At 57.7% G+C, this 26,642-nt stretch overlaps 1 protein-coding gene across 1 annotated transcript in view; it reads left to right on the top strand.

Annotated features, from left to right (window-relative positions):
• Positions 1-26,642, top strand: part of IFT172 (intraflagellar transport 172) — a 619,018-nt gene that overhangs the window by 432,632 nt on the left and 159,744 nt on the right. The window contains exon 28 of the mRNA XM_068279802.1: positions 11,066-11,201. Within this exon, the coding sequence (XP_068135903.1) occupies positions 11,066-11,201 (136 nt within the window). The remainder of the gene's footprint in view (positions 1-11,065; positions 11,202-26,642) is intronic.

Raw genomic sequence — 26,642 nt, 5'->3', positions numbered from 1 at the left:
GATCTCACACATGTGCGCCTGCACCGCTTCACTACAGTCCTCAGCAGCGAGATCTGAGAGGCGGTAACAGGATAGGATCTCACACATGTGCGCCTGCGCCGCTTCACTACAGTCCTCAGCAGCGAGATCTGAGAGGTGGTAACAGGATAGGATCTCGCACATGTGCACCTGCGCCGCTTCACTACAGTCCTCAGCAGCGAGATCTGAGAGGCGGTAACAGGATAGGATCTCACACATGTGCGCCTGCGCCGCTTCACTACAGTCCTCAGCAGCGAGATCTGACAGGCGGTAACAGGATAGGATCTCACACATGTGCGCCTGCGCCGCTTCACTACAGTCCTCAGCAGCGAGATCTGAGAGGCGGTAACAGGATAGGATCTCACACATGTGCACCTGCGCCGCTTCACTACAGTCCTCAGCAGCGAGATCTGAGAGGCGGTAACAGGATAGGATCTCACACATGTGTGCCTGCGCCGCTTCACTACAGTCCTCAGCAGCGAGATCTGAGAGGCGGTAACAGGATAGGATCTCACACATGTGCGCCTGCGCCGCTTCACTACAGTCCTCAGCAGCGAGATCTGAGAGGCGGTAACAGGATAGGATCTCACACATGTGTGCCTGCGCCGCTTCACTACAGTCCTCAGCAGCGAGATCTGAGAGGCGGTAACAGGATAGGATCTCGCACATGTGCGCCTGCGCCGCTTCACTACAGTCCTCAGCAGCGAGATCTGAGAGGCGGTAACAGGATAGGATCTCGCACATGTGCTCCTGCACCGCTTCACTACAGTCCTCAGCAGTGAGATCTGAGAGGCGGTAACAGGATAGGATCTCACACATGTGCGCCTGCACCGCTTCACTACAGTCCTCAGCAGCGAGATCTGAGAGGCGGTAACAGGATAGGATCTCACACATGTGCGCCTGCGCCGCTTCACTACAGTCCTCAGCAGCGAGATCTGAGAGGCGGTAACAGGATAGGATCTCACACATGTGCTCCTGCACCGCTTCACTACAGTCCTCAGCAGTGAGATCTGAGAGGCGGTAACAGGATAGGATCTCACACATGTGCGCCTGCGCCGCTTCACTACAGTCCTCAGCAGCCAGATCTGAGAGGCGGTAACAGGATAGGATCTCACACATATGCGCCTGCGCCGCTTCACTACAGTCCTCAGCAGCGAGATCTGAGAGGCGGGAACAGGATAGGATCTCACACATGTGCGCCTGCGCCGCTTCACTACAGTCCTCAGCAGCGAGATCTGAGAGGCGGTAACAGGATAGGATCTCACACATGTGCGCCTGCACCGCTTCACTACAGTCCTCAGCAGCGAGATCTGAGAGGCGGTAACAGGATAGGATCTCACACATGTGCGCCTGCGCCGCTTCACTACAGTCCTCAGCAGCGAGATCTGAGAGGCGGTAACAGGATAGGATCTCACACATGTACGCCTGCGCCGCTTCACTACAGTCCTCAGCAGCGAGATCTGAGAGGCGGTAACAGGATAGGATCTCACACATGTGTGCCTGCACCGCTTCACTACAGTCCTCAGCAGCGAGATCTGAGAGGCGGTAACGGGATAGGATCTCACACATGTGCGCCTGCACCGCTTCACTACAGTCCTCAGCAGCGAGATCTGAGAGGCGGTAACAGGATAGGATCTCACACATGTGCGCCTGCGCCGCTTCACTACAGTCCTCAGCAGCCAGATCTGAGAGGCGGTAAAAGGATAGGATCTCACACATATGCGCCTGCGCCGCTTCACTACAGTCCTCAGCAGCGAGATCTGAGAGGCGGTAACAGGATAGGATCTCACACATATGCGCCTGCGCCGCTTCACTACAGTCCTCAGCAGCGAGATCTGAGAGGCGGTAACAGGATAGGATCTCACACATGTGCACCTGCGCCGCTTCACTACAGTCCTCAGCAGCGAGATCTGAGAGGCGGTAACAGGATAGGATCTCACACATGTGCACCTGCACCGCTTCACTACAGTCCTCAGCAGCGAGATCTGAGAGGCGGTAACAGGATAGGATCTCACACATGTGTGCCTGCACCGCTTCACTACAGTCCTCAGCAGCGAGATCTGAGAGGCGGTAACGGGATAGGATCTCACACATGTGCGCCTGCACCGCTTCACTACAGTCCTCAGCAGCGAGATCTGAGAGGCGGTAACAGGATAGGATCTCGCACATGTGCGCCTGCACCGCTTCACTACAGTCCTCAGCAGCGAGATCTGAGAGGCGGTAACAGGATAGGATCTCACACGTGCGCCTGCACCGCTTCACTACAGTCCTCAGCAGTGAGATCTGAGAGGCGGTAACAGGATAGGATCTCACACATGTGCGCCTGCGCCGCTTCACTACAGTCCTCAGCAGCGAGATCTGAGAGGCGGTAACAGGATAGGATCTCACACATGTGCGCCTGCACCGCTTCACTACAGTCCTCAGCAGCGAGATCTGAGAGGCGGTAACAGGATAGGATCTCACACATGTGTGCCTGCACCGCTTCACTACAGTCCTCAGCAGCGAGATCTGAGAGGCGGTAACAGGATAGGATCTCACACATGTGTGCCTGCACCGCTTCACTACAGTCCTCAGCAGCGAGATCTGAGAGGCGGTAACAGGATAGGATCTCACACATGTGCGCCTGCACCGCTTCACTACAGTCCTCAGCAGCGAGATCTGAGAGGCGGTAACAGGATAGGATCTCACACGTGCGCCTGCACCGCTTCACTACAGTCCTCAGCAGTGAGATCTGAGAGGCGGTAACAGGATAGGATCTCACACATGTGCGCCTGCGCCGCTTCACTACAGTCCTCAGCAGCGAGATCTGAGAGGCGGTAACAGGATAGGATCTCACACATGTGCGCCTGCACCGCTTCACTACAGTCCTCAGCAGCGAGATCTGAGAGGCGGTAACAGGATAGGATCTCACACATGTGCGCCTCCACTGCTTCACTACAGTCCTCAGCAGCGAGATCTGAGAGGCGGTAACAGGATAGGATCTCACACATGTGCGCCTGCGCCGCTTCACTACAGTCCTCGGCAGCGAGATCTGAGAGGCGGTAACAGGATAGGATCTCACACATGTGCGCCTGCACCGCTTCACTACAGTCCTCAGCAGCGAGATCTGAGAGGTGGTAACAGGATAGGATCTCACACATGTGCGCCTGCACCGCTTCACTACAGTCCTCAGCAGCGAGATCTGAGAGGCGGTAACAGGATAGGATCTCACACATGTGCGCCTGCACTGCTTCACTACAGTCCTCAGCAGCGAGATCTGAGAGGTGGTAACAGGATAGGATCTCACACATGTGCGCCTGCGCCGCTTCACTACAGTCCTCAGCAGCGAGATCTGAGAGGGGGTAACAGGATAGGATCTCACACATGTGCGCCTGCGCCGCTTCACTACAGTCCTCAGCAGCGAGATCTGAGAGGCGGTAACAGGATAGGATCTCACACATGTACGCCTGCGCCGCTTCACTACAGTCCTCAGCAGCGAGATCTGAGAGGCGGTAACAGGATAGGATCTCACACATGTGCGCCTGCACCGCTTCACTACAGTCCTCAGCAGTGAGATCTGAGAGGCGGTAACAGGATAGAATCTCACACATGTGCGCCTGCGCTGCTTCACTACAGTCCTCAGCAGCGAGATCTGAGAGGCGGTAACAGGATAGGATCTCACACATGTGCGCCTGCGCCGCTTCACTACAGTCCTCAGCAGCGAGATCTGAGAGGCGGTAACAGGATAGGATCTCACACATGTGCGCCTGCGCCGCTTCACTACAGTCCTCAGCAGCGAGATCTGCGCCGCTTCACTACAGTCCTCAGCAGCGAGATCTGAGAGGCGGTAACAGGATAGGATCTCACACATGTGCGCCTGCACCGCTTCACTACAGTCCTCAGCAGCGAGATCTGAGAGGCGGTAACAGGATAGGATCTCACACATGTGTGCCTGCACCGCTTCACTACAGTCCTCAGCAGCGAGATCTGAGAGGCGGTAACAGGATAGGATCTCACACATGTGTGCCTGCACCGCTTCACTACAGTCCTCAGCAGCGAGATCTGAGAGGCGGTAACAGGATAGGATCTCACACATGTGCGCCTGCACCGCTTCACTACAGTCCTCAGCAGCGAGATCTGAGAGGCAGTAACAGGATAGGATCTCACACATGTGCGCCTGCACCGCTTCACTACAGTCCTCAGCAGCGAGATCTGAGAGGCGGTAACAGGATAGGATCTCACACATGTGCGCCTGCGCCGCTTCACTACAGTCCTCAGCAGCGAGATCTGAGAGGGGGTAACAGGATAGGATCTCACACATGTGCGCCTACACCGCTTCACTACAGTCCTCAGCAGCGAGATCTGAGAGGCGGTAACAGGATAGGATCTCACACATGTGTGCCTGCACCGCTTCACTACAGTCCTCAGCAGCGAGATCTGAGAGGCGGTAACAGGATAGGATCTCACACATGTGCGCCTGCACCGCTTCACTACAGTCCTCAGCAGCGAGATCTGAGAGGCAGTAACAGGATAGGATCTCACACATGTGCGCCTGCACCGCTTCACTACAGTCCTCAGCAGCGAGATCTGAGAGGCGGTAACAGGATAGGATCTCACACATGTGCGCCTGCGCCGCTTCACTACAGTCCTCAGCAGCGAGATCTGAGAGGTGGTAACAGGATAGGATCTCGCACATGTGCACCTGCGCCGCTTCACTACAGTCCTCAGCAGCGAGATCTGAGAGGCGGTAACAGGATAGGATCTCACACATGTGCGCCTGCGCCGCTTCACTACAGTCCTCAGCAGCGAGATCTGACAGGCGGTAACAGGATAGGATCTCACACATGTGCGCCTGCGCCGCTTCACTACAGTCCTCAGCAGCGAGATCTGAGAGGCGGTAACAGGATAGGATCTCACACATGTGCACCTGCGCCGCTTCACTACAGTCCTCAGCAGCGAGATCTGAGAGGCGGTAACAGGATAGGATCTCACACATGTGTGCCTGCGCCGCTTCACTACAGTCCTCAGCAGCGAGATCTGAGAGGCGGTAACAGGATAGGATCTCACACATGTGCGCCTGCGCCGCTTCACTACAGTCCTCAGCAGCGAGATCTGAGAGGCGGTAACAGGATAGGATCTCACACATGTGTGCCTGCGCCGCTTCACTACAGTCCTCAGCAGCGAGATCTGAGAGGCGGTAACAGGATAGGATCTCGCACATGTGCGCCTGCGCCGCTTCACTACAGTCCTCAGCAGCGAGATCTGAGAGGCGGTAACAGGATAGGATCTCGCACATGTGCTCCTGCACCGCTTCACTACAGTCCTCAGCAGTGAGATCTGAGAGGCGGTAACAGGATAGGATCTCACACATGTGCGCCTGCACCGCTTCACTACAGTCCTCAGCAGCGAGATCTGAGAGGCGGTAACAGGATAGGATCTCACACATGTGCGCCTGCGCCGCTTCACTACAGTCCTCAGCAGCGAGATCTGAGAGGCGGTAACAGGATAGGATCTCACACATGTGCTCCTGCACCGCTTCACTACAGTCCTCAGCAGTGAGATCTGAGAGGCGGTAACAGGATAGGATCTCACACATGTGCGCCTGCGCCGCTTCACTACAGTCCTCAGCAGCCAGATCTGAGAGGCGGTAACAGGATAGGATCTCACACATATGCGCCTGCGCCGCTTCACTACAGTCCTCAGCAGCGAGATCTGAGAGGCGGGAACAGGATAGGATCTCACACATGTGCGCCTGCGCCGCTTCACTACAGTCCTCAGCAGCGAGATCTGAGAGGCGGTAACAGGATAGGATCTCACACATGTGCGCCTGCACCGCTTCACTACAGTCCTCAGCAGCGAGATCTGAGAGGCGGTAACAGGATAGGATCTCACACATGTGCGCCTGCGCCGCTTCACTACAGTCCTCAGCAGCGAGATCTGAGAGGCGGTAACAGGATAGGATCTCACACATGTACGCCTGCACCGCTTCACTACAGTCCTCAGCAGCGAGATCTGAGAGGTGGTAACAGGATAGGATCTCACACATGTGCGCCTGCGCCGCTTCACTACAGTCCTCAGCAGCGAGATCTGAGAGGCGGTAACAGGATAGGATCTCACACATATGCGCCTGCGCCGCTTCACTACAGTCCTCAGCAGCGAGATCTGAGAGGCGGTAACAGGATAGGATCTCACACATGTGTGCCTGCACCGCTTCACTACAGTCCTCAGCAGCGAGATCTGAGAGGCGGTAACGGGATAGGATCTCACACATGTGCGCCTGCACCTCTTCACTACAGTCCTCAGCAGCGAGATCTGAGAGGCGGTAACAGGATAGGATCTCACACATGTGCGCCTGCGCCGCTTCACTACAGTCCTCAGCAGCCAGATCTGAGAGGCGGTAAAAGGATAGGATCTCACACATATGCGCCTGCGCCGCTTCACTACAGTCCTCAGCAGCGAGATCTGAGAGGCGGTAACAGGATAGGATCTCACACATATGCGCCTGCGCCGCTTCACTACAGTCCTCAGCAGCGAGATCTGAGAGGCGGTAACAGGATAGGATCTCACACATGTGCACCTGCGCCGCTTCACTACAGTCCTCAGCAGCGAGATCTGAGAGGCGGTAACAGGATAGGATCTCACACATGTGCACCTGCACCGCTTCACTACAGTCCTCAGCAGCGAGATCTGAGAGGCGGTAACAGGATAGGATCTCACACATGTGTGCCTGCACCGCTTCACTACAGTCCTCAGCAGCGAGATCTGAGAGGCGGTAACGGGATAGGATCTCACACATGTGCGCCTGCACCGCTTCACTACAGTCCTCAGCAGCGAGATCTGAGAGGCGGTAACAGGATAGGATCTCGCACATGTGCGCCTGCACCGCTTCACTACAGTCCTCAGCAGCGAGATCTGAGAGGCGGTAACAGGATAGGATCTCACACGTGCGCCTGCACCGCTTCACTACAGTCCTCAGCAGTGAGATCTGAGAGGCGGTAACAGGATAGGATCTCACACATGTGCGCCTGCGCCGCTTCACTACAGTCCTCAGCAGCGAGATCTGAGAGGCGGTAACAGGATAGGATCTCACACATGTGCGCCTGCACCGCTTCACTACAGTCCTCAGCAGCGAGATCTGAGAGGCGGTAACAGGATAGGATCTCACACATGTGTGCCTGCACCGCTTCACTACAGTCCTCAGCAGCGAGATCTGAGAGGCGGTAACAGGATAGGATCTCACACATGTGCACCTGCACCGCTTCACTACAGTCCTCAGCAGCGAGATCTGAGAGGCGGTAACAGGATAGGATCTCACACATGTGTGCCTGCACCGCTTCACTACAGTCCTCAGCAGCGAGATCTGAGAGGCGGTAACGGGATAGGATCTCACACATGTGCGCCTGCACCGCTTCACTACAGTCCTCAGCAGCGAGATCTGAGAGGCGGTAACAGGATAGGATCTCACACGTGCGCCTGCACCGCTTCACTACAGTCCTCAGCAGTGAGATCTGAGAGGCGGTAACAGGATAGGATCTCACACATGTGCGCCTGCGCCGCTTCACTACAGTCCTCAGCAGCGAGATCTGAGAGGCGGTAACAGGATAGGATCTCACACATGTGCGCCTGCACCGCTTCACTACAGTCCTCAGCAGCGAGATCTGAGAGGCGGTAACAGGATAGGATCTCACACATGTGCGCCTCCACTGCTTCACTACAGTCCTCAGCAGCGAGATCTGAGAGGCGGTAACAGGATAGGATCTCACACATGTGCGCCTGCGCCGCTTCACTACAGTCCTCGGCAGCGAGATCTGAGAGGCGGTAACAGGATAGGATCTCACACATGTGCGCCTGCACCGCATTCACTACAGTCCTCAGCAGCGAGATCTGAGAGGTGGTAACAGGATAGGATCTCACACATGTGCGCCTGCACCGCTTCACTACAGTCCTCAGCAGCGAGATCTGAGAGGCGGTAACAGGATAGGATCTCACACATGTGCGCCTGCACTGCTTCACTACAGTCCTCAGCAGCGAGATCTGAGAGGTGGTAACAGGATAGGATCTCACACATGTGCGCCTGCGCCGCTTCACTACAGTCCTCAGCAGCGAGATCTGAGAGGGGGTAACAGGATAGGATCTCACACATGTGCGCCTGCGCCGCTTCACTACAGTCCTCAGCAGCGAGATCTGAGAGGCGGTAACAGGATAGGATCTCACACATGTACGCCTGCGCCGCTTCACTACAGTCCTCAGCAGCGAGATCTGAGAGGCGGTAACAGGATAGGATCTCACACATGTGCGCCTGCACCGCTTCACTACAGTCCTCAGCAGTGAGATCTGAGAGGCGGTAACAGGATAGAATCTCACACATGTGCGCCTGCGCTGCTTCACTACAGTCCTCAGCAGCGAGATCTGAGAGGCGGTAACAGGATAGGATCTCACACATGTGCGCCTGCGCCGCTTCACTACAGTCCTCAGCAGCGAGATCTGAGAGGCGGTAACAGGATAGGATCTCACACATGTGCGCCTGCGCCGCTTCACTACAGTCCTCAGCAGCGAGATCTGCGCCGCTTCACTACAGTCCTCAGCAGCGAGATCTGAGAGGCGGTAACAGGATAGGATCTCACACATGTGCGCCTGCACCGCTTCACTACAGTCCTCAGCAGCGAGATCTGAGAGGCGGTAACAGGATAGGATCTCACACATGTGCGCCTGCACCGCTTCACTACAGTCCTCAGCAGCGAGATCTGAGAGGCGGTAACAGGATCGGATCTCACACATATGCGCCTGCGCCGCTTCACTACAGTCCTCAGCAGCGAGATCTGAGAGGCGGTAACAGGATAGGATCTCACACATATGCGCCTGCGCCGCTTCACTACAGTCCTCAGCAGCGAGATCTGAGAGGCGGTAACAGGATAGGATCTCACACATGTGCGCCTGCACCGCTTCACTACAGTCCTCAGCAGCGAGATCTGAGAGGCGGTAACAGGATAGGATCTCACACATGTACGCCTGCGCCGCTTCACTACAGTCCTCAGCAGCGAGATATGAGAGGCGGTAACAGGATAGGATCTCACACATGTGCGCCTGCGCCGCTTCACTACAGTCCTCAGCAGCCAGATCTGAGAGGCGGTAACAGGATAGGATCTCACACATGTACGCCTGCGCCGCTTCACTACAGTCCTCAGCAGCGAGATCTGAGAGGCGGTAACAGGATAGGATCTCGCACATGTGCGCCTGCACCGCTTCACTACAGTCCTCAGCAGCGAGATCTGAGAGGCGGTAACAGGATAGGATCTCACACATGTGCACCTGCACTGCTTCACTACAGTCCTCAGCAGCGAGATCTGAGAGGCGGTAACAGGATAGGATCTCACACATGTGCTCCTGCGCCGCTTCACTACAGTCCTCAGCAGCGAGATCTGAGAGGCGGTAACAGGATAGGATCTCACACATGTGCTCCTGCGCCGCTTCACTACAGTCCTCAGCAGCGAGATCTGAGAGGCGGTAACAGGATAGGATCTCACACATGTGCGCCTGCACCGCTTCACTACAGTCCTCAGCAGCGAGATCTGAGAGGCGGTAACAGGATAGGATGTCACACATGTGCGCCTGCACCGCTTCACTACAGTCCTCAGCAGCGAGATCTGAGAGGTGGTAACAGGATAGGATCTCACACATGTGCGCCTGCGCCGCTTCACTACAGTCCTCAGCAGCGAGATCTGAGAGGCGGTAACAGGATAGGATCTCACACATGTGCGCCTGCACCGCTTCACTACAGTCCTCAGCAGCGAGATCTGAGAGGTGGTAACAGGATAGGATCTCACACATGTGCGCCTGCACCGCTTCACTACAGTCCTCAGCAGCGAGATCTGAGAGGAGGTAACAGGATAGGATCTCACACATGTGCGCCTGCACCGCTTCACTACAGTCCTCAGCAGCCAGATCTGAGAGGCGGTAACAGGATAGGATCTCACACATGTGCGCCTGCACCGCTTCACTACAGTCCTCAGCAGCGAGATCTGAGAGGCGGTAACAGGATAGGATCTCACACATGTACGCCTGCGCCGCTTCACTACAGTCCTCAGCAGCGAGATCTGAGAGGCGGTAACAGGATAGGATCTCACACATGTGCGCCTGCGCCGCTTCACTACAGTCCTCAGCAGTGAGATCTGAGAGGCGGTAACAGGATAGGATCTCACACATGTACGCCTGCGCCGCTTCACTACAGTCCTCAGCAGCGAGATCTGAGAGGCGGTAACAGGATAGGATCTCACACATGTGCGCCTGCGCCGCTTCACTACAGTCCTCAGCAGCGAGATCTGAGAGGCGGTAACAGGATAGGATCTCACACATGTGCGCCTGCGCCGCTTCACTACAGTCCTCAGCAGCGAGATCTGAGAGGCGGTGACAGGATAGGATCTCACACATGTGTGCCTGCACCGCTTCACTACAGTCCTCAGCAGCGAGATCTGAGAGGCGGTAACAGGATAGGATCTCGCACATGTGCGCCTGCACCGCTTCACTACAGTCCTCAGCAGCGAGATCTGAGAGGCGGTGACAGGATAGGATCTCACACATGTGTGCCTGCACCGCTTCACTACAGTCCTCAGCAGCGAGATCTGAGAGGCGGTAACAGGATAGGATCTCACACATGTGCGCCTGCACTGCTTCACTACAGTCCTCAGCAGCGAGATCTGAGAGGCGGTAACAGGATAGGATCTCACACATGTGCGCCTGCGCCGCTTCACTACAGTCCTCAGCAGCGAGATCTGAGAGGCGGTAACAGGATCGGGCGTATCACCCGACATCAATTACACCCGGCGTATAAGACCACCCGAAACTTTTCAGAACATTTTCAAGGGTTAAAAAGTAGTCTTATACGCCAGAATATACAGTATGTCATTTCCCATCAAAGAATGACTTGCTGGTTGAATAAAAGTAACTTTAATTAGTCAGAATTTGCCCGGGGTATGAATAATAATGGGCAGCCCTGTAGAAGGTGTTAGCAGCCTCCTGTGGGAGGTACAGGTGAATTGGGGATGTGTTTGATTTGTGATTATCTCTGCAGATTATATATCACAGTGGATGAGCCAGATCTGGCCATTGCCATGTATAAGAAGCACAATCTGTATGAAGATATGATCCGCCTGGTTGCCAAACATCACCCTGACCTGCTCACAGACACCCACCTGCTCCTGGGCAAGGTAAGTCCCTCCCACTCCAGATCTACACCCACCTGCTCCTGGGCAAGCTAAGTCCCTCCCACTCCAGATCTACACCCACCTGCTCCTGGGCAAGGTAAGTCCCTCCCACTCCAGATCTACACCCACCTGCTCCTGGGCAAGGTAAGTCCCTCCCACTCCAGATCTACACCCACCTGCTCCTGGGCAAGCTAAGTCCCTCCCACTCCAGATCTACACCCACCTGCTCCTGGGCAAGGTAAGTCCCTCCCACTCCAGATCTACACCCACCTGCTCCTGGGCAAGCTAAGTCCCTCCCACTCCAGATCTACACCCACCTGCTCCTGGGCAAGCTAAGTCCCTCTCACTCCAGATCTACACCCACCTGCTCCTGGGCAAGCTAAGTCCCTCCCACTCCAGATCTACACCCACCTGCTCCTGGGCAAGCTAAGTCCCTCCCACTCCAGATCTACACCCACCTGCTCCTGGGCAAGCTAAGTCCCTCCCACTCCAGATCTACACCCACCTGCTCCTGGGCAAGCTAAGTCCCTCCCACTCCAGATCTACACCCACCTGCTCCTGGGCAAGCTAAGTCCCTCCCACTCCAGATCTACACCCACCTGCTCCTGGGCAAGCTAAGTCCCTCCCACTCCAGATCTACACCCACCTGCTCCTGGGCAAGCTAAGTCCCTCTCACTCCAGATCTACACCCACCTGCTCCTGGGCAAGGTAAGTCCCTCCCACTCCAGATCTACACCCACCTGCTCCTGGGCAAGGTAAGTCCCTCCCACTCCAGATCTACACCCACCTGCTCCTGGGCAAGCTAAGTCCCTCCCACTCCAGATCTACACCCACCTGCTCCTGGGCAAGCTAAGTCCCTCCCACTCCAGATCTACACCCACCTGCTCCTGGGCAAGCTAAGTCCCTCCCACTCCAGATCTACACCCACCTGCTCCTGGGCAAGCTAAGTCCCTCCCACTCCAGATCTAAACTTACCTGCTCCTGGGCAAGCTAAGTCCCTCCCACTCCAGATCTACACCCACCTGCTCCTGGGCAAGGTAAGTCCCTCCCATTCCAGATCTACACCCACCTGCTCCTGGGCAAGGTAAGTCCCTCCCACTCCAGATCTAAACTTACCTGCTCCTGGGCAAGCTAAGTCCCTCCCACTCCAGATCTACACCCACCTGCTCCTGGGCAAGGTAAGTCCCTCCCATTCCAGATCTACACCCACCTGCTCCTGGGCAAGCTAAGTCCCTCCCACTCCAGATCTACACCCACCTGCTCCTGGGCAAGCTAAGTCCCTCCCACTCCAGATCTACACCCACCTGCTCCCGGGCAAGCTAAGTCCCTCCCACTCAAGATCTACACCCACCTGCTCCCGGGCAAGCTAAGTCCCTCCCACTCCAGATCTACACCCACCTGCTCCCGGGCAAGCTAAGTCCCTCCCACTCCAGACCTACACCCACCTGCTCCTGGGCAAGGTAAGTCCCTCCCATTCCAGATCTACACCCACCTGCTCCTGGGCAAGGTAAGTCCCTCCCACTCCAGATCTACACCCACCTGCTCCTGGGCAAGCTAAGTCCCTCCCACTCCAGATCTACACCCACCTGCTCCTGGGCAAGCTAAGTCCCTCCCACTCCAGATCTACACCCACCTGCTCCTGGGCAAGGTTAGTCCCTCCCACTCCAGATCTACACCCACCTGCTCCTGGGCAAGCTAAGTCCCTCCCACTCCAGATCTACACCCACCTGCTCCTGGGCAAGCTAAGTCCCTCCCACTCCAGATCTACACCCACCTGCTCCTGGGCAAGCTAAGTCCCTCCCACTCCAGATCTACACCCACCTGCTCCTGGGCAAGCTAAGTCCCTCCCACTCCAGATCTACACCCACCTGCTCCTGGGCAAGCTAAGTCCCTCCCACTCCAGATCTACACCCACCTGCTCCTGGGCAAGGTAAGTCCCTCCCATTCCAGATCTACACCCACCTGCTCCTGGGCAAGCTAAATCCCTCCCACTCCAGATCTACACCCACCTGCTCCTGGGCAAGGTAAGTCCATCTCACTCCAGATCTACACCCACCTGCTCCTGGGCAAGGTAAGTCCCTCCCACTCCAGATCTACACCCACCTGCTCCTGGGCAAGCTAAGTCCCTCCCACTCCAGATCTACACCCACCTGCTCCTGGGCAAGCTAAGTCCCTCCCACTCCAGATCTACACCCACCTGCTCCTGGGCAAGCTAAGTCCCTCCCACTCCAGATCTACACCCACCTGCTCCTGGGCAAGCTAAGTCCCTCCCACTCCAGATCTACACCCACCTGCTCCTGGGCAAGCTAAGTCCCTCCCACTCCAGATCTACACCCACCTGCTCCTGGGCAAGCTAAGTCCCTCCCACTCCAGATCTGCACCCACCTGCTCCTGGGCAAGGTAAGTCCCTCCCACTCCAGATCTACACCCACCTGCTCCTGGGCAAGCTAAGTCCCTCCCACTCCAGATCTACACCCACCTGCTCCTGGGCAAGCTAAGTCCCTCCCACTCCAGATGTACACCCACCTGCTCCTGGGCAAGCTAAGTCCCTCCCACTCCAGATCTACACCCACCTGCTCCTGGGCAAGGTAAGTCCCTCCCATTCCAGATCTACACCCACCTGCTCCTGGGCAAGCTAAGTCCCTCCCATTCCAGATCTACACCCACCTGCTCCTGGGCAAGCTAAGTCCCTCCCACTCCAGATCTACACCCACCTGCTCCTGGGCAAGGTAAGTCCATCTCACTCCAGATCTACACCCACCTGCTCCTGGGCAAGCTAAGTCCCTCCCACTCCAGATCTACACCCACCTGCTCCTGGGCAAGCTAAGTCCCTCCCACTCCAGATCTACACCCACCTGCTCCTGGGCAAGCTAAGTCACTCCCACTCCAGATCTACACCCACCTGCTCCTGGGCAAGCTAAGTCCCTCCCACTCCAGATCTACACCCACCTGCTCCTGGGCAAGGTAAGTCCCTCCCACTCCAGATCTACACCCACCTGCTCCTGGGCAAGGTAAGTCCCTCCCACTCCAGATCTACACCCACCTGCTCCTGGGCAAGCTAAGTCACTCCCACTCCAGATCTACACCCACCTGCTCCTGGGCAAGCTAAGTCCCTCCCACTCCAGATCTACACCCACCTGCTCCTGGGCAAGGTAAGTCCCTCCCACTCCAGATCTAAACTTACCTGCTCCTGGGCAAGCTAAGTCCCTCCCACTCCAGATCTACACCCACCTGCTCCTGGGCAAGGTAAGTCCCTCCCATTCCAGATCTACACCCACCTGCTCCTGGGCAAGCTAAGTCCCTCCCACTCCAGATCTACACCCACCTGCTCCTGGGCAAGCTAAGTCCCTCCCACTCCAGATCTACACCCACCTGCTCCCGGGCAAGCGAAGTCCCTCCCACTCAAGATCTACACCCACCTGCTCCCGGGCAAGCTAAGTCCCTCCCACTCCAGATCTACACCCACCTGCTCCCGGGCAAGCTAAGTCCATCCCACTCCAGATCTACACCCACCTGCTCCTGGGCAAGGTAAGTCCCTCCCATTCCAGATCTACACCCACCTGCTCCTGGGCAAGGTAAGTCCCTCCCACTCCAGATCTACACCCACCTGCTCCTGGGCAAGCTAAGTCCCTCCCACTCCAGATCTACACCCACCTGCTCCTGGGCAAGCTAAGTCCCTCCCACTCCAGATCTACACCCACCTGCTCCTGGGCAAGGTAAGTCCCTCCCACTCCAGATCTACACCCACCTGCTCCTGGGCAAGCTAAGTCCCTCCCACTCCAGATCTACACCCACCTGCTCCTGGGCAAGCTAAGTCCCTCCCACTCCAGATCTACACCCACCTGCTCCTGGGCAAGCTAAGTCCCTCCCACTCCAGATCTACACCCACCTGCTCCTGGGCAAGCTAAGTCCCTCCCACTCCAGATCTACACCCACCTGCTCCTGGGCAAGGTAAGTCCCTCCCATTCCAGATCTACACCCACCTGCTCCTGGGCAAGCTAAGTCCCTCCCACTCCAGATCTACACCCACCTGCTCCTGGGCAAGGTAAGTCCATCTCACTCCAGATCTACACCCACCTGCTCCTGGGCAAGGTAAGTCCCTCCCACTCCAGATCTACACCCACCTGCTCCTGGGCAAGCTAAGTCCCTCCCACTCCAGATCTACACCCACCTGCTCCTGGGCAAGCTAAGTCCCTCCCACTCCAGATCTACACCCACCTGCTCCTGGGCAAGCTAAGTCCCTCCCACTCCAGATCTACGCTTACCTGCTCCTGGGCAAGCTAAGTCCCTCCCACTCCAGATCTACACCCACCTGCTCCTGGGCAAGGTAAGTCCCTCCCATTCCAGATCTACACCCACCTGCTCCTGGGCAAGCTAAGTCCCTCCCACTCCAGATCTACACCCACCTGCTCCTGGGCAAGCTAAGTCCCTCCCATTCCAGATCTACACCCACCTGCTCCTGGGCAAGCTAAGTCCCTCCCACTCCAGATCTACACCCACCTGCTCCCGGGCAAGCTAAGTCCCTCCCACTCAAGATCTACACCCACCTGCTCCTGGGCAAGCTAAGTCCCTCCCACTCCAGATCTACACCACCTGCTCCTGGGCAAGCTAAGTCCCTCCCACTCCAGATCTACACCCACCTGCTCCCGGGCAAGCTAAGTCCCTCCCACTCAAGATCTACACCCACCTGCTCCCGGGCAAGCTAAGTCCCTCCCACTCCAGATCTACACCCACCTGCTCCCGGGCAAGCTAAGTCCCTCCCACTCCAGATCTACACCCACCTGCTCCCGGGCAAGGTAAGTCCCTCCCATTCCAGATCTACACCCACCTGCTCCTGGGCAAGGTAAGTCCCTCCCACTCCAGATCTACACCCACCTGCTCCTGGGCAAGGTAAGTCCCTCCCACTCCAGATCTACACCCACCTGCTCCCGGGCAAGCTAAGTCCCTCCCATTCCAGATCTACACCCACCTGCTCCTGGGCAAGGTAAGTCCCTCCCACTCCAGATCTACACCCACCTGCTCCTGGGCAAGCTAAGTCCCTCCCACTCCAGATCTATACCCACCTGCTCCTGGGCAAGCTAAGTCCCTCCCACTACAGATCTACACCCACCTGCTCCTGGGCAAGCTAAGTCCCTCCAACTCCAGATCTACACCCACCTGCTCCCGGGCAAGCTAAGTCCCTCCCACTCCAGATCTACACCCACCTACTCCTGGGCAAGGTAAGTCCCTCCCATTCCAGATCTACACCCACCTGCTCCCGGGCAAGCTAAGTCCCTCCCACTCCAGATCTACACCCACCTGCTCCTGGGCAAGCTAAGTCCCTCCCACTCCAGATCTACACCCACCTGCTCCTGGGCAAGCTAAGTCCCTCCCACTCCAGATCTACACCCACCTGCTCCTGGGCAAGCTAAGTCCCTCCCACTCCAGATCTACACCCACCTGCTCCTGGGCAAGCTAAGTCCCTCCCACTCCAGATCTACACCCACCTGCTCCTGGGCAAGCTAAGTCCTTCCCACTCCAGATCTACACCCACCTGCTCCTGGGCAAGCTAAGTCCCTCCCACTCCAGATCTACACCCACCTGCTCCTGGGCAAGCTAAGTCCCTCCCACTCCAGATCTACACCCACCTGCTCCTGGGCAAGGTAAGTCCCTCCCATTCCAGATCTACACCCACCTGCTCCTGGGCAAGGTAAGTCCCTCCCACTCCAGATCTACACCCACCTGCTCCTGGGCAAGCTAAGTCCCTCCCACTCCAGATCTACACCCACCTGCTCCTGGGCAAGCTAAGTCCCTCCCACTCCAGATCTACACCCACCTGCTCCTGGGCAAGCTAAGTCCCTCCAACTCCAGATCTACACCCACCTGCTCCCGGGCAAGCTAAGTCCCTCCCACTCCAGATCTACACCCACCTGCTCCTGGGCAAGGTAAGTCCCTCCCATTCCAGATCTACACCCACCTGCTCCCGGGCAAGCTAAGTCCCTCCCACTCCAGATCTACACCCACCTGCTCCTGGGCAAGCTAAGTCCCTCCCACTCCAGATCTACACCCACCTGCTCCTGGGCAAGCTAAGTCCCTCCCACTCCAGATCTACACCCACCTGCTCCTGGGCAAGCTAAGTCCCTCCCACTCCAGATCTACACCCACCTGCTCCTGGGCAAGCTAAGTCCCTCCCATTCCAGATCTACACCCACCTGCTCTTGGGCAAGCTAAGTCCCTCCCACTCCAGATCTACACCCACCTGCTCCTGGGCAAGCTAAGTCCCTCCCATTCCAGATCTACACCCACCTGCTCCTGGGCAAGCTAAGTCCCTCCCACTCCAGATCTACACCCACCTGCTCCCGGGCAAGCTAAGTCCCTCCCACTCAAGATCTACACCCACCTGCTCCTGGGCAAGCTAAGTCCCTCCCACTCCAGATCTACACCACCTGCTCCTGGGCAAGCTAAGTCCCTCCCACTCCAGATCTACACCCACCTGCTCCCGGGCAAGCTAAGTCCCTCCCACTCAAGATCTACACCCACCTGCTCCCGGGCAAGCTAAGTCCCTCCCACTCCAGATCTACACCCACCTGCTCCCGGGCAAGCTAAGTCCCTCCCACTCCAGATCTACACCCACCTGCTCCTGGGCAAGGTAAGTCCCTCCCATTCCAGATCTACACCCACCTGCTCCTGGGCAAGGTAAGTCCCTCCCACTCCAGATCTACACCCACCTGCTCCTGGGCAAGGTAAGTCCCTCCCACTCCAGATCTACACCCACCTGCTCCCGGGCAAGCTAAGTCCCTCCCATTCCAGATCTACACCCACCTGCTCCTGGGCAAGGTAAGTCCCTCCCACTCCAGATCTACACCCACCTGCTCCTGGGCAAGCTAAGTCCCTCCCACTCCAGATCTACACCCACCTGCTCCTGGGCAAGCTAAGTCCCTCCCACTCCAGATCTACACCCACCTGCTCCTGGGCAAGCTAAGTCCCTCCAACTCCAGATCTACACCCACCTGCTCCCGGGCAAGCTAAGTCCCTCCCACTCCAGATCTACACCCACCTACTCCTGGGCAAGGTAAGTCCCTCCCATTCCAGATCTACACCCACCTGCTCCCGGGCAAGCTAAGTCCCTCCCACTCCAGATCTACACCCACCTGCTCCTGGGCAAGCTAAGTCCCTCCCACTCCAGATCTACACCCACCTGCTCCTGGGCAAGCTAAGTCCCTCCCACTCCAGATCTACACCCACCTGCTCCTGGGCAAGCTAAGTCCCTCCCACTCCAGATCTACACCCACCTGCTCCTGGGCAAGCTAAGTCCCTCCCACTCCAGATCTACACCCACCTGCTCCTGGGCAAGCTAAGTCCTTCCCACTCCAGATCTACACCCACCTGCTCCTGGGCAAGCTAAGTCCCTCCCACTCCAGATCTACACCCACCTGCTCCTGGGCAAGGTAAGTCCCTCCCATTCCAGATCTACACCCACCTGCTCCTGGGCAAGGTAAGTCCCTCCCACTCCAGATCTACACCCACCTGCTCCTGGGCAAGCTAAGTCCCTCCCACTCCAGATCTACACCCACCTGCTCCTGGGCAAGCTAAGTCCCTCCCACTCCAGATCTACACCCACCTGCTCCTGGGCAAGCTAAGTCCCTCCCACTCCAGATCTACACCCACCTGCTCCTGGGCAAGCTAAGTCCCTCCCACTCCAGATCTACACCCACCTGCTCCTGGGCAAGGTAAGTCCCTCCCATTCCAGATCTACACCCACCTGCTCCCGGGCAAGCTAAGTCCCTCCCACTCCAGATCTACACCCACCTGCTCCTGGGCAAGCTAAGTCCCTCCCACTCCAGATCTACACCCACCTGCTCCTGGGCAAGCTAAGTCCCTCCCACTCCAGATCTACACCCACCTGCTCCTGGGCAAGCTAAGTCCCTCCCACTCCAGATCTACACCCACCTGCTCCTGGGCAAGCTAAGTCCCTCCCATTCCAGATCTACACCCACCTGCTCCTGGGCAAGCTAAGTCCCTCCCACTCCAGATCTACACCCACCTGCTCCTGGGCAAGCTAAGTCCCTCCCACTCCAGATCTACACCCACCTGCTCCCGGGCAAGCTAAGTCCCTCCCACTCAAGATCTACACCCACCTGCTCCCGGGCAAGCTAAGTCCCTCCCACTCCAGATCTACACCCACCTGCTCCCGGGCAAGCTAAGTCCCTCCCACTCCAGATCTACACCCACCTGCTCCTGGGCAAGGTAAGTCCCTCCCATTCCAGATCTACACCCACCTGCTCCTGGGCAAGGTAAGTCCCTCCCACTCCAGATCTACACCCACCTGCTCCTGGGCAAGGTAAGTCCCTCCCACTCCAGATCTACACCCACCTGCTCCCGGGCAAGCTAAGTCCCTCCCATTCCAGATCTACACCCACCTGCTCCTGGGCAAGCTAAGTCCCTCCCACTCCAGATCTACACCCACCTGCTCCTGGGCAAGCTAAGTCCCTCCCACTCCAGATCTACACCCACCTGCTCCTGGGCAAGCTAAGTCCCTCCCACTCCAGATCTACACCCACCTGCTCCTGGGCAAGCTAAGTCCCTCCCACTCCAGATCTACACCCACCTGCTCCTGGGCAAGCTAAGTCCCTCCCACTCCAGATCTACACCCACCTGCTCCTGGGCAAGCTAAGTCCCTCCCACTCCAGATCTACACCCACCTGCTCCTGGGCAAGGTAAGTCCATCTCACTCCAGATCTACACCCACCTGCTCCTGGGCAAGCTAAGTCCCTCCCACTCCAGATCTACACCCACCTGCTCCTGGGCAAGCTAAGTCCCTCCCACTCCAGATCTACACCCACCTGCTCCTGGGCAAGCTAAGTCCCTCCCACTCCAGATCTACACTTACCTGCTCCTGGGCAAGCTAAGTCCCTCCCACTCCAGATCTACACCCACCTGCTCCTGGGCAAGGTAAGTCCATCTAACTCCAGATCTACACCCACCTGCTCCTGGGCAAGCTAAGTCCCTCCCACTCCAGATCTACACCCACCTGCTCCTGGGCAAGGTAAGTCCATCTCACTCCAGATCTACACCCACCTGCTCCTGGGCAAGCTAAGTCCCTCCCACTCCAGATCTACACCCACCTGCTCCTGGGCAAGCTAAGTCCCTCCCACTCCAGATCTACACCCACCTGCTCCTGGGCAAGCTAAGTCCCTCCCACTCCAGATCTACACTTACCTGCTCCTGGGCAAGCTAAGTCCCTCCCACTCCAGATCTACACCCACCTGCTCCTGGGCAAGGTAAGTCCCTCCCATTCCAGATCTACACCCACCTGCTCCTGGGCAAGCTAAGTCCCTCCCACTCTAGATCTACACCCACCTGCTCCTGGGCAAGCTAAGTCCCTCCCACTCCAGATCTACACCCACCTGCTCCTGGGCAAGGTAAGTCCCCCCCACTCCCGGTCGGTCCTCACAGACACCCACCTGCTCCTGGGCAAGCTAAGTCCCTCCCACTCCAGATCTACACCCACCTGCTCCTGGGCAAGCTAAGTCCCTCCCATTCCAGATCTACACCCACCTGCTCCTGGGCAAGCTAAGTCCCTCCCACTCCAGATCTACACCCACCTGCTCCCGGGCAAGCTAAGTCCCTCCCACTCAAGATCTACACCCACCTGCTCCTGGGCAAGCTAAGTCCCTCCCACTCCAGATCTACACCCACCTGCTCCTGGGCAAGCTAAGTCCCTCCCACTCCAGATCTACACCCACCTGCTCCCGGGCAAGCTAAGTCCCTCCCACTCAAGATCTACACCCACCTGCTCCCGGGCAAGCTAAGTCCCTCCCACTCCAGATCTACACCCACCTGCTCCCGGGCAAGCTAAGTCCCTCCCACTCCAGATCTACACCCACCTGCTCCTGGGCAAGGTAAGTCCCTCCCATTCCAGATCTACACCCACCTGCTCCTGGGCAAGGTAAGTCCCTCCCACTCCAGATCTACACCCACCTGCTCCTGGGCAAGGTAAGTCCCTCCCACTCCAGATCTACACCCACCTGCTCCCGGGCAAGCTAAGTCCCTCCCATTCCAGATCTACACCCACCTGCTCCTGGGCAAGGTAAGTCCCTCCCACTCCAGATCTACACCCACCTGCTCCTGGGCAAGCTAAGTCCCTCCCACTCCAGATCTATACCCACCTGCTCCTGGGCAAGCTAAGTCCCTCCCACTCCAGATCTACACCCACCTGCTCCTGGGCAAGCTAAGTCCCTCCCACTCCAGATCTACACCCACCTGCTCCTGGGCAAGCTAAGTCCCTCCCACTCCAGATCTACACCCACCTGCTCCTGGGCAAGCTAAGTCCCTCCCACTCCAGATCTACACCCACCTGCTCCTGGGCAAGGTAAGTCCCTCCCATTCCAGATCTACACCCACCTGCTCCCGGGCAAGCTAAGTCCCTCCCACTCCAGATCTACACCCACCTGCTCCTGGGCAAGCTAAGTCCCTCCCACTCCAGATCTACACCCACCTGCTCCTGGGCAAGCTAAGTCCCTCCCACTCCAGATCTACACCCACCTGCTCCTGGGCAAGCTAAGTCCCTCCCACTCCAGATCTACACCCACCTGCTCCTGGGCAAGCTAAGTCCCTCCCATTCCAGATCTACACCCACCTGCTCCTGGGCAAGCTAAGTCCCTCCCACTCCAGATCTACACCCACCTGCTCCTGGGCAAGCTAAGTCCCTCCCACTCCAGATCTACACCCACCTGCTCCCGGGCAAGCTAAGTCCCTCCCACTCAAGATCTACACCCACCTGCTCCCGGGCAAGCTAAGTCCCTCCCACTCCAGATCTACACCCACCTGCTCCCGGGCAAGCTAAGTCCCTCCCACTCCAGATCTACACCCACCTGCTCCTGGGCAAGGTAAGTCCCTCCCATTCCAGATCTACACCCACCTGCTCCTGGGCAAGGTAAGTCCCTCCCACTCCAGATCTACACCCACCTGCTCCTGGGCAAGGTAAGTCCCTCCCACTCCAGATCTACACCCACCTGCTCCTGGGCAAGCTAAGTCCCTCCCACTCCAGATCTACACCCACCTGCTCCTGGGCAAGCTAAGTCCCTCCCACTCCAGATCTACGCTTACCTGCTCCTGGGCAAGCTAAGTCCCTCCCACTCCAGATCTACACCCACCTGCTCCTGGGCAAGGTAAGTCCCTCCCATTCCAGATCTACACCCACCTGCTCCTGGGCAAGCTAAGTCCCTCCCACTCCAGATCTACACCCACCTGCTCCTGGGCAAGCTAAGTCCCTCCCATTCCAGATCTACACCCACCTGCTCCTGGGCAAGCTAAGTCCCTCCCACTCCAGATCTACACCCACCTGCTCCCGGGCAAGCTAAGTCCCTCCCACTCAAGATCTACACCCACCTGCTCCTGGGCAAGCTAAGTCCCTCCCACTCCAGATCTACACCACCTGCTCCTGGGCAAGCTAAGTCCCTCCCACTCCAGATCTACACCCACCTGCTCCCGGGCAAGCTAAGTCCCTCCCACTCAAGATCTACACCCACCTGCTCCCGGGCAAGCTAAGTCCCTCCCACTCCAGATCTACACCCACCTGCTCCCGGGCAAGCTAAGTCCCTCCCACTCCAGATCTACACCCACCTGCTCCCGGGCAAGGTAAGTCCCTCCCATTCCAGATCTACACCCACCTGCTCCTGGGCAAGGTAAGTCCCTCCCACTCCAGATCTACACCCACCTGCTCCTGGGCAAGGTAAGTCCCTCCCACTCCAGATCTACACCCACCTGCTCCCGGGCAAGCTAAGTCCCTCCCATTCCAGATCTACACCCACCTGCTCCTGGGCAAGGTAAGTCCCTCCCACTCCAGATCTACACCCACCTGCTCCTGGGCAAGCTAAGTCCCTCCCACTCCAGATCTATACCCACCTGCTCCTGGGCAAGCTAAGTCCCTCCCACTACAGATCTACACCCACCTGCTCCTGGGCAAGCTAAGTCCCTCCAACTCCAGATCTACACCCACCTGCTCCCGGGCAAGCTAAGTCCCTCCCACTCCAGATCTACACCCACCTACTCCTGGGCAAGGTAAGTCCCTCCCATTCCAGATCTACACCCACCTGCTCCCGGGCAAGCTAAGTCCCTCCCACTCCAGATCTACACCCACCTGCTCCTGGGCAAGCTAAGTCCCTCCCACTCCAGATCTACACCCACCTGCTCCTGGGCAAGCTAAGTCCCTCCCACTCCAGATCTACACCCACCTGCTCCTGGGCAAGCTAAGTCCCTCCCACTCCAGATCTACACCCACCTGCTCCTGGGCAAGCTAAGTCCCTCCCACTCCAGATCTACACCCACCTGCTCCTGGGCAAGCTAAGTCCTTCCCACTCCAGATCTACACCCACCTGCTCCTGGGCAAGCTAAGTCCCTCCCACTCCAGATCTACACCCACCTGCTCCTGGGCAAGCTAAGTCCCTCCCACTCCAGATCTACACCCACCTGCTCCTGGGCAAGGTAAGTCCCTCCCATTCCAGATCTACACCCACCTGCTCCTGGGCAAGGTAAGTCCCTCCCACTCCAGATCTACACCCACCTGCTCCTGGGCAAGCTAAGTCCCTCCCACTCCAGATCTACACCCACCTGCTCCTGGGCAAGCTAAGTCCCTCCCACTCCAGATCTACACCCACCTGCTCCTGGGCAAGCTAAGTCCCTCCAACTCCAGATCTACACCCACCTGCTCCCGGGCAAGCTAAGTCCCTCCCACTCCAGATCTACACCCACCTGCTCCTGGGCAAGGTAAGTCCCTCCCATTCCAGATCTACACCCACCTGCTCCCGGGCAAGCTAAGTCCCTCCCACTCCAGATCTACACCCACCTGCTCCTGGGCAAGCTAAGTCCCTCCCACTCCAGATCTACACCCACCTGCTCCTGGGCAAGCTAAGTCCCTCCCACTCCAGATCTACACCCACCTGCTCCTGGGCAAGCTAAGTCCCTCCCACTCCAGATCTACACCCACCTGCTCCTGGGCAAGCTAAGTCCCTCCCATTCCAGATCTACACCCACCTGCTCTTGGGCAAGCTAAGTCCCTCCCACTCCAGATCTACACCCACCTGCTCCTGGGCAAGCTAAGTCCCTCCCATTCCAGATCTACACCCACCTGCTCCTGGGCAAGCTAAGTCCCTCCCACTCCAGATCTACACCCACCTGCTCCCGGGCAAGCTAAGTCCCTCCCACTCAAGATCTACACCCACCTGCTCCTGGGCAAGCTAAGTCCCTCCCACTCCAGATCTACACCACCTGCTCCTGGGCAAGCTAAGTCCCTCCCACTCCAGATCTACACCCACCTGCTCCCGGGCAAGCTAAGTCCCTCCCACTCAAGATCTACACCCACCTGCTCCCGGGCAAGCTAAGTCCCTCCCACTCCAGATCTACACCCACCTGCTCCCGGGCAAGCTAAGTCCCTCCCACTCCAGATCTACACCCACCTGCTCCTGGGCAAGGTAAGTCCCTCCCATTCCAGATCTACACCCACCTGCTCCTGGGCAAGGTAAGTCCCTCCCACTCCAGATCTACACCCACCTGCTCCTGGGCAAGGTAAGTCCCTCCCACTCCAGATCTACACCCACCTGCTCCCGGGCAAGCTAAGTCCCTCCCATTCCAGATCTACACCCACCTGCTCCTGGGCAAGGTAAGTCCCTCCCACTCCAGATCTACACCCACCTGCTCCTGGGCAAGCTAAGTCCCTCCCACTCCAGATCTACACCCACCTGCTCCTGGGCAAGCTAAGTCCCTCCCACTCCAGATCTACACCCACCTGCTCCTGGGCAAGCTAAGTCCCTCCAACTCCAGATCTACACCCACCTGCTCCCGGGCAAGCTAAGTCCCTCCCACTCCAGATCTACACCCACCTACTCCTGGGCAAGGTAAGTCCCTCCCATTCCAGATCTACACCCACCTGCTCCCGGGCAAGCTAAGTCCCTCCCACTCCAGATCTACACCCACCTGCTCCTGGGCAAGCTAAGTCCCTCCCACTCCAGATCTACACCCACCTGCTCCTGGGCAAGCTAAGTCCCTCCCACTCCAGATCTACACCCACCTGCTCCTGGGCAAGCTAAGTCCCTCCCACTCCAGATCTACACCCACCTGCTCCTGGGCAAGCTAAGTCCCTCCCACTCCAGATCTACACCCACCTGCTCCTGGGCAAGCTAAGTCCTTCCCACTCCAGATCTACACCCACCTGCTCCTGGGCAAGCTAAGTCCCTCCCACTCCAGATCTACACCCACCTGCTCCTGGGCAAGCTAAGTCCCTCCCACTCCAGATCTACACCCACCTGCTCCTGGGCAAGCTAAGTCCCTCCCACTCCAGATCTACACCCACCTGCTCCTGGGCAAGCTAAGTCCCTCCCATTCCAGATCTACACCCACCTGCTCCTGGGCAAGCTAAGTCCCTCCCACTCCAGATCTACACCCACCTGCTCCTGGGCAAGCTAAGTCCCTCCCACTCCAGATCTACACCCACCTGCTCCCGGGCAAGCTAAGTCCCTCCCACTCAAGATCTACACCCACCTGCTCCCGGGCAAGCTAAGTCCCTCCCACTCCAGATCTACACCCACCTGCTCCCGGGCAAGCTAAGTCCCTCCCACTCCAGATCTACACCCACCTGCTCCTGGGCAAGGTAAGTCCCTCCCATTCCAGATCTACACCCACCTGCTCCTGGGCAAGGTAAGTCCCTCCCACTCCAGATCTACACCCACCTGCTCCTGGGCAAGGTAAGTCCCTCCCACTCCAGATCTACACCCACCTGCTCCCGGGCAAGCTAAGTCCCTCCCATTCCAGATCTACACCCACCTGCTCCTGGGCAAGCTAAGTCCCTCCCACTCCAGATCTACACCCACCTGCTCCTGGGCAAGCTAAGTCCCTCCCACTCCAGATCTACACCCACCTGCTCCTGGGCAAGCTAAGTCCCTCCCACTCCAGATCTACACCCACCTGCTCCTGGGCAAGCTAAGTCCCTCCCACTCCAGATCTACACCCACCTGCTCCTGGGCAAGCTAAGTCCCTCCCACTCCAGATCTACACCCACCTGCTCCTGGGCAAGCTAAGTCCCTCCCACTCCAGATCTACACCCACCTGCTCCTGGGCAAGGTAAGTCCATCTCACTCCAGATCTACACCCACCTGCTCCTGGGCAAGCTAAGTCCCTCCCACTCCAGATCTACACCCACCTGCTCCTGGGCAAGCTAAGTCCCTCCCACTCCAGATCTACACCCACCTGCTCCTGGGCAAGCTAAGTCCCTCCCACTCCAGATCTACACTTACCTGCTCCTGGGCAAGCTAAGTCCCTCCCACTCCAGATCTACACCCACCTGCTCCTGGGCAAGGTAAGTCCATCTAACTCCAGATCTACACCCACCTGCTCCTGGGCAAGCTAAGTCCCTCCCACTCCAGATCTACACCCACCTGCTCCTGGGCAAGGTAAGTCCATCTCACTCCA

Source organism: Hyperolius riggenbachi, chromosome 4 (assembly GCF_040937935.1).
Source record: "Hyperolius riggenbachi isolate aHypRig1 chromosome 4, aHypRig1.pri, whole genome shotgun sequence".
NCBI lineage: Eukaryota > Metazoa > Chordata > Amphibia > Anura > Hyperoliidae > Hyperolius > Hyperolius riggenbachi.
This window is presented reverse-complemented; position numbering and strand designations above follow the sequence as displayed.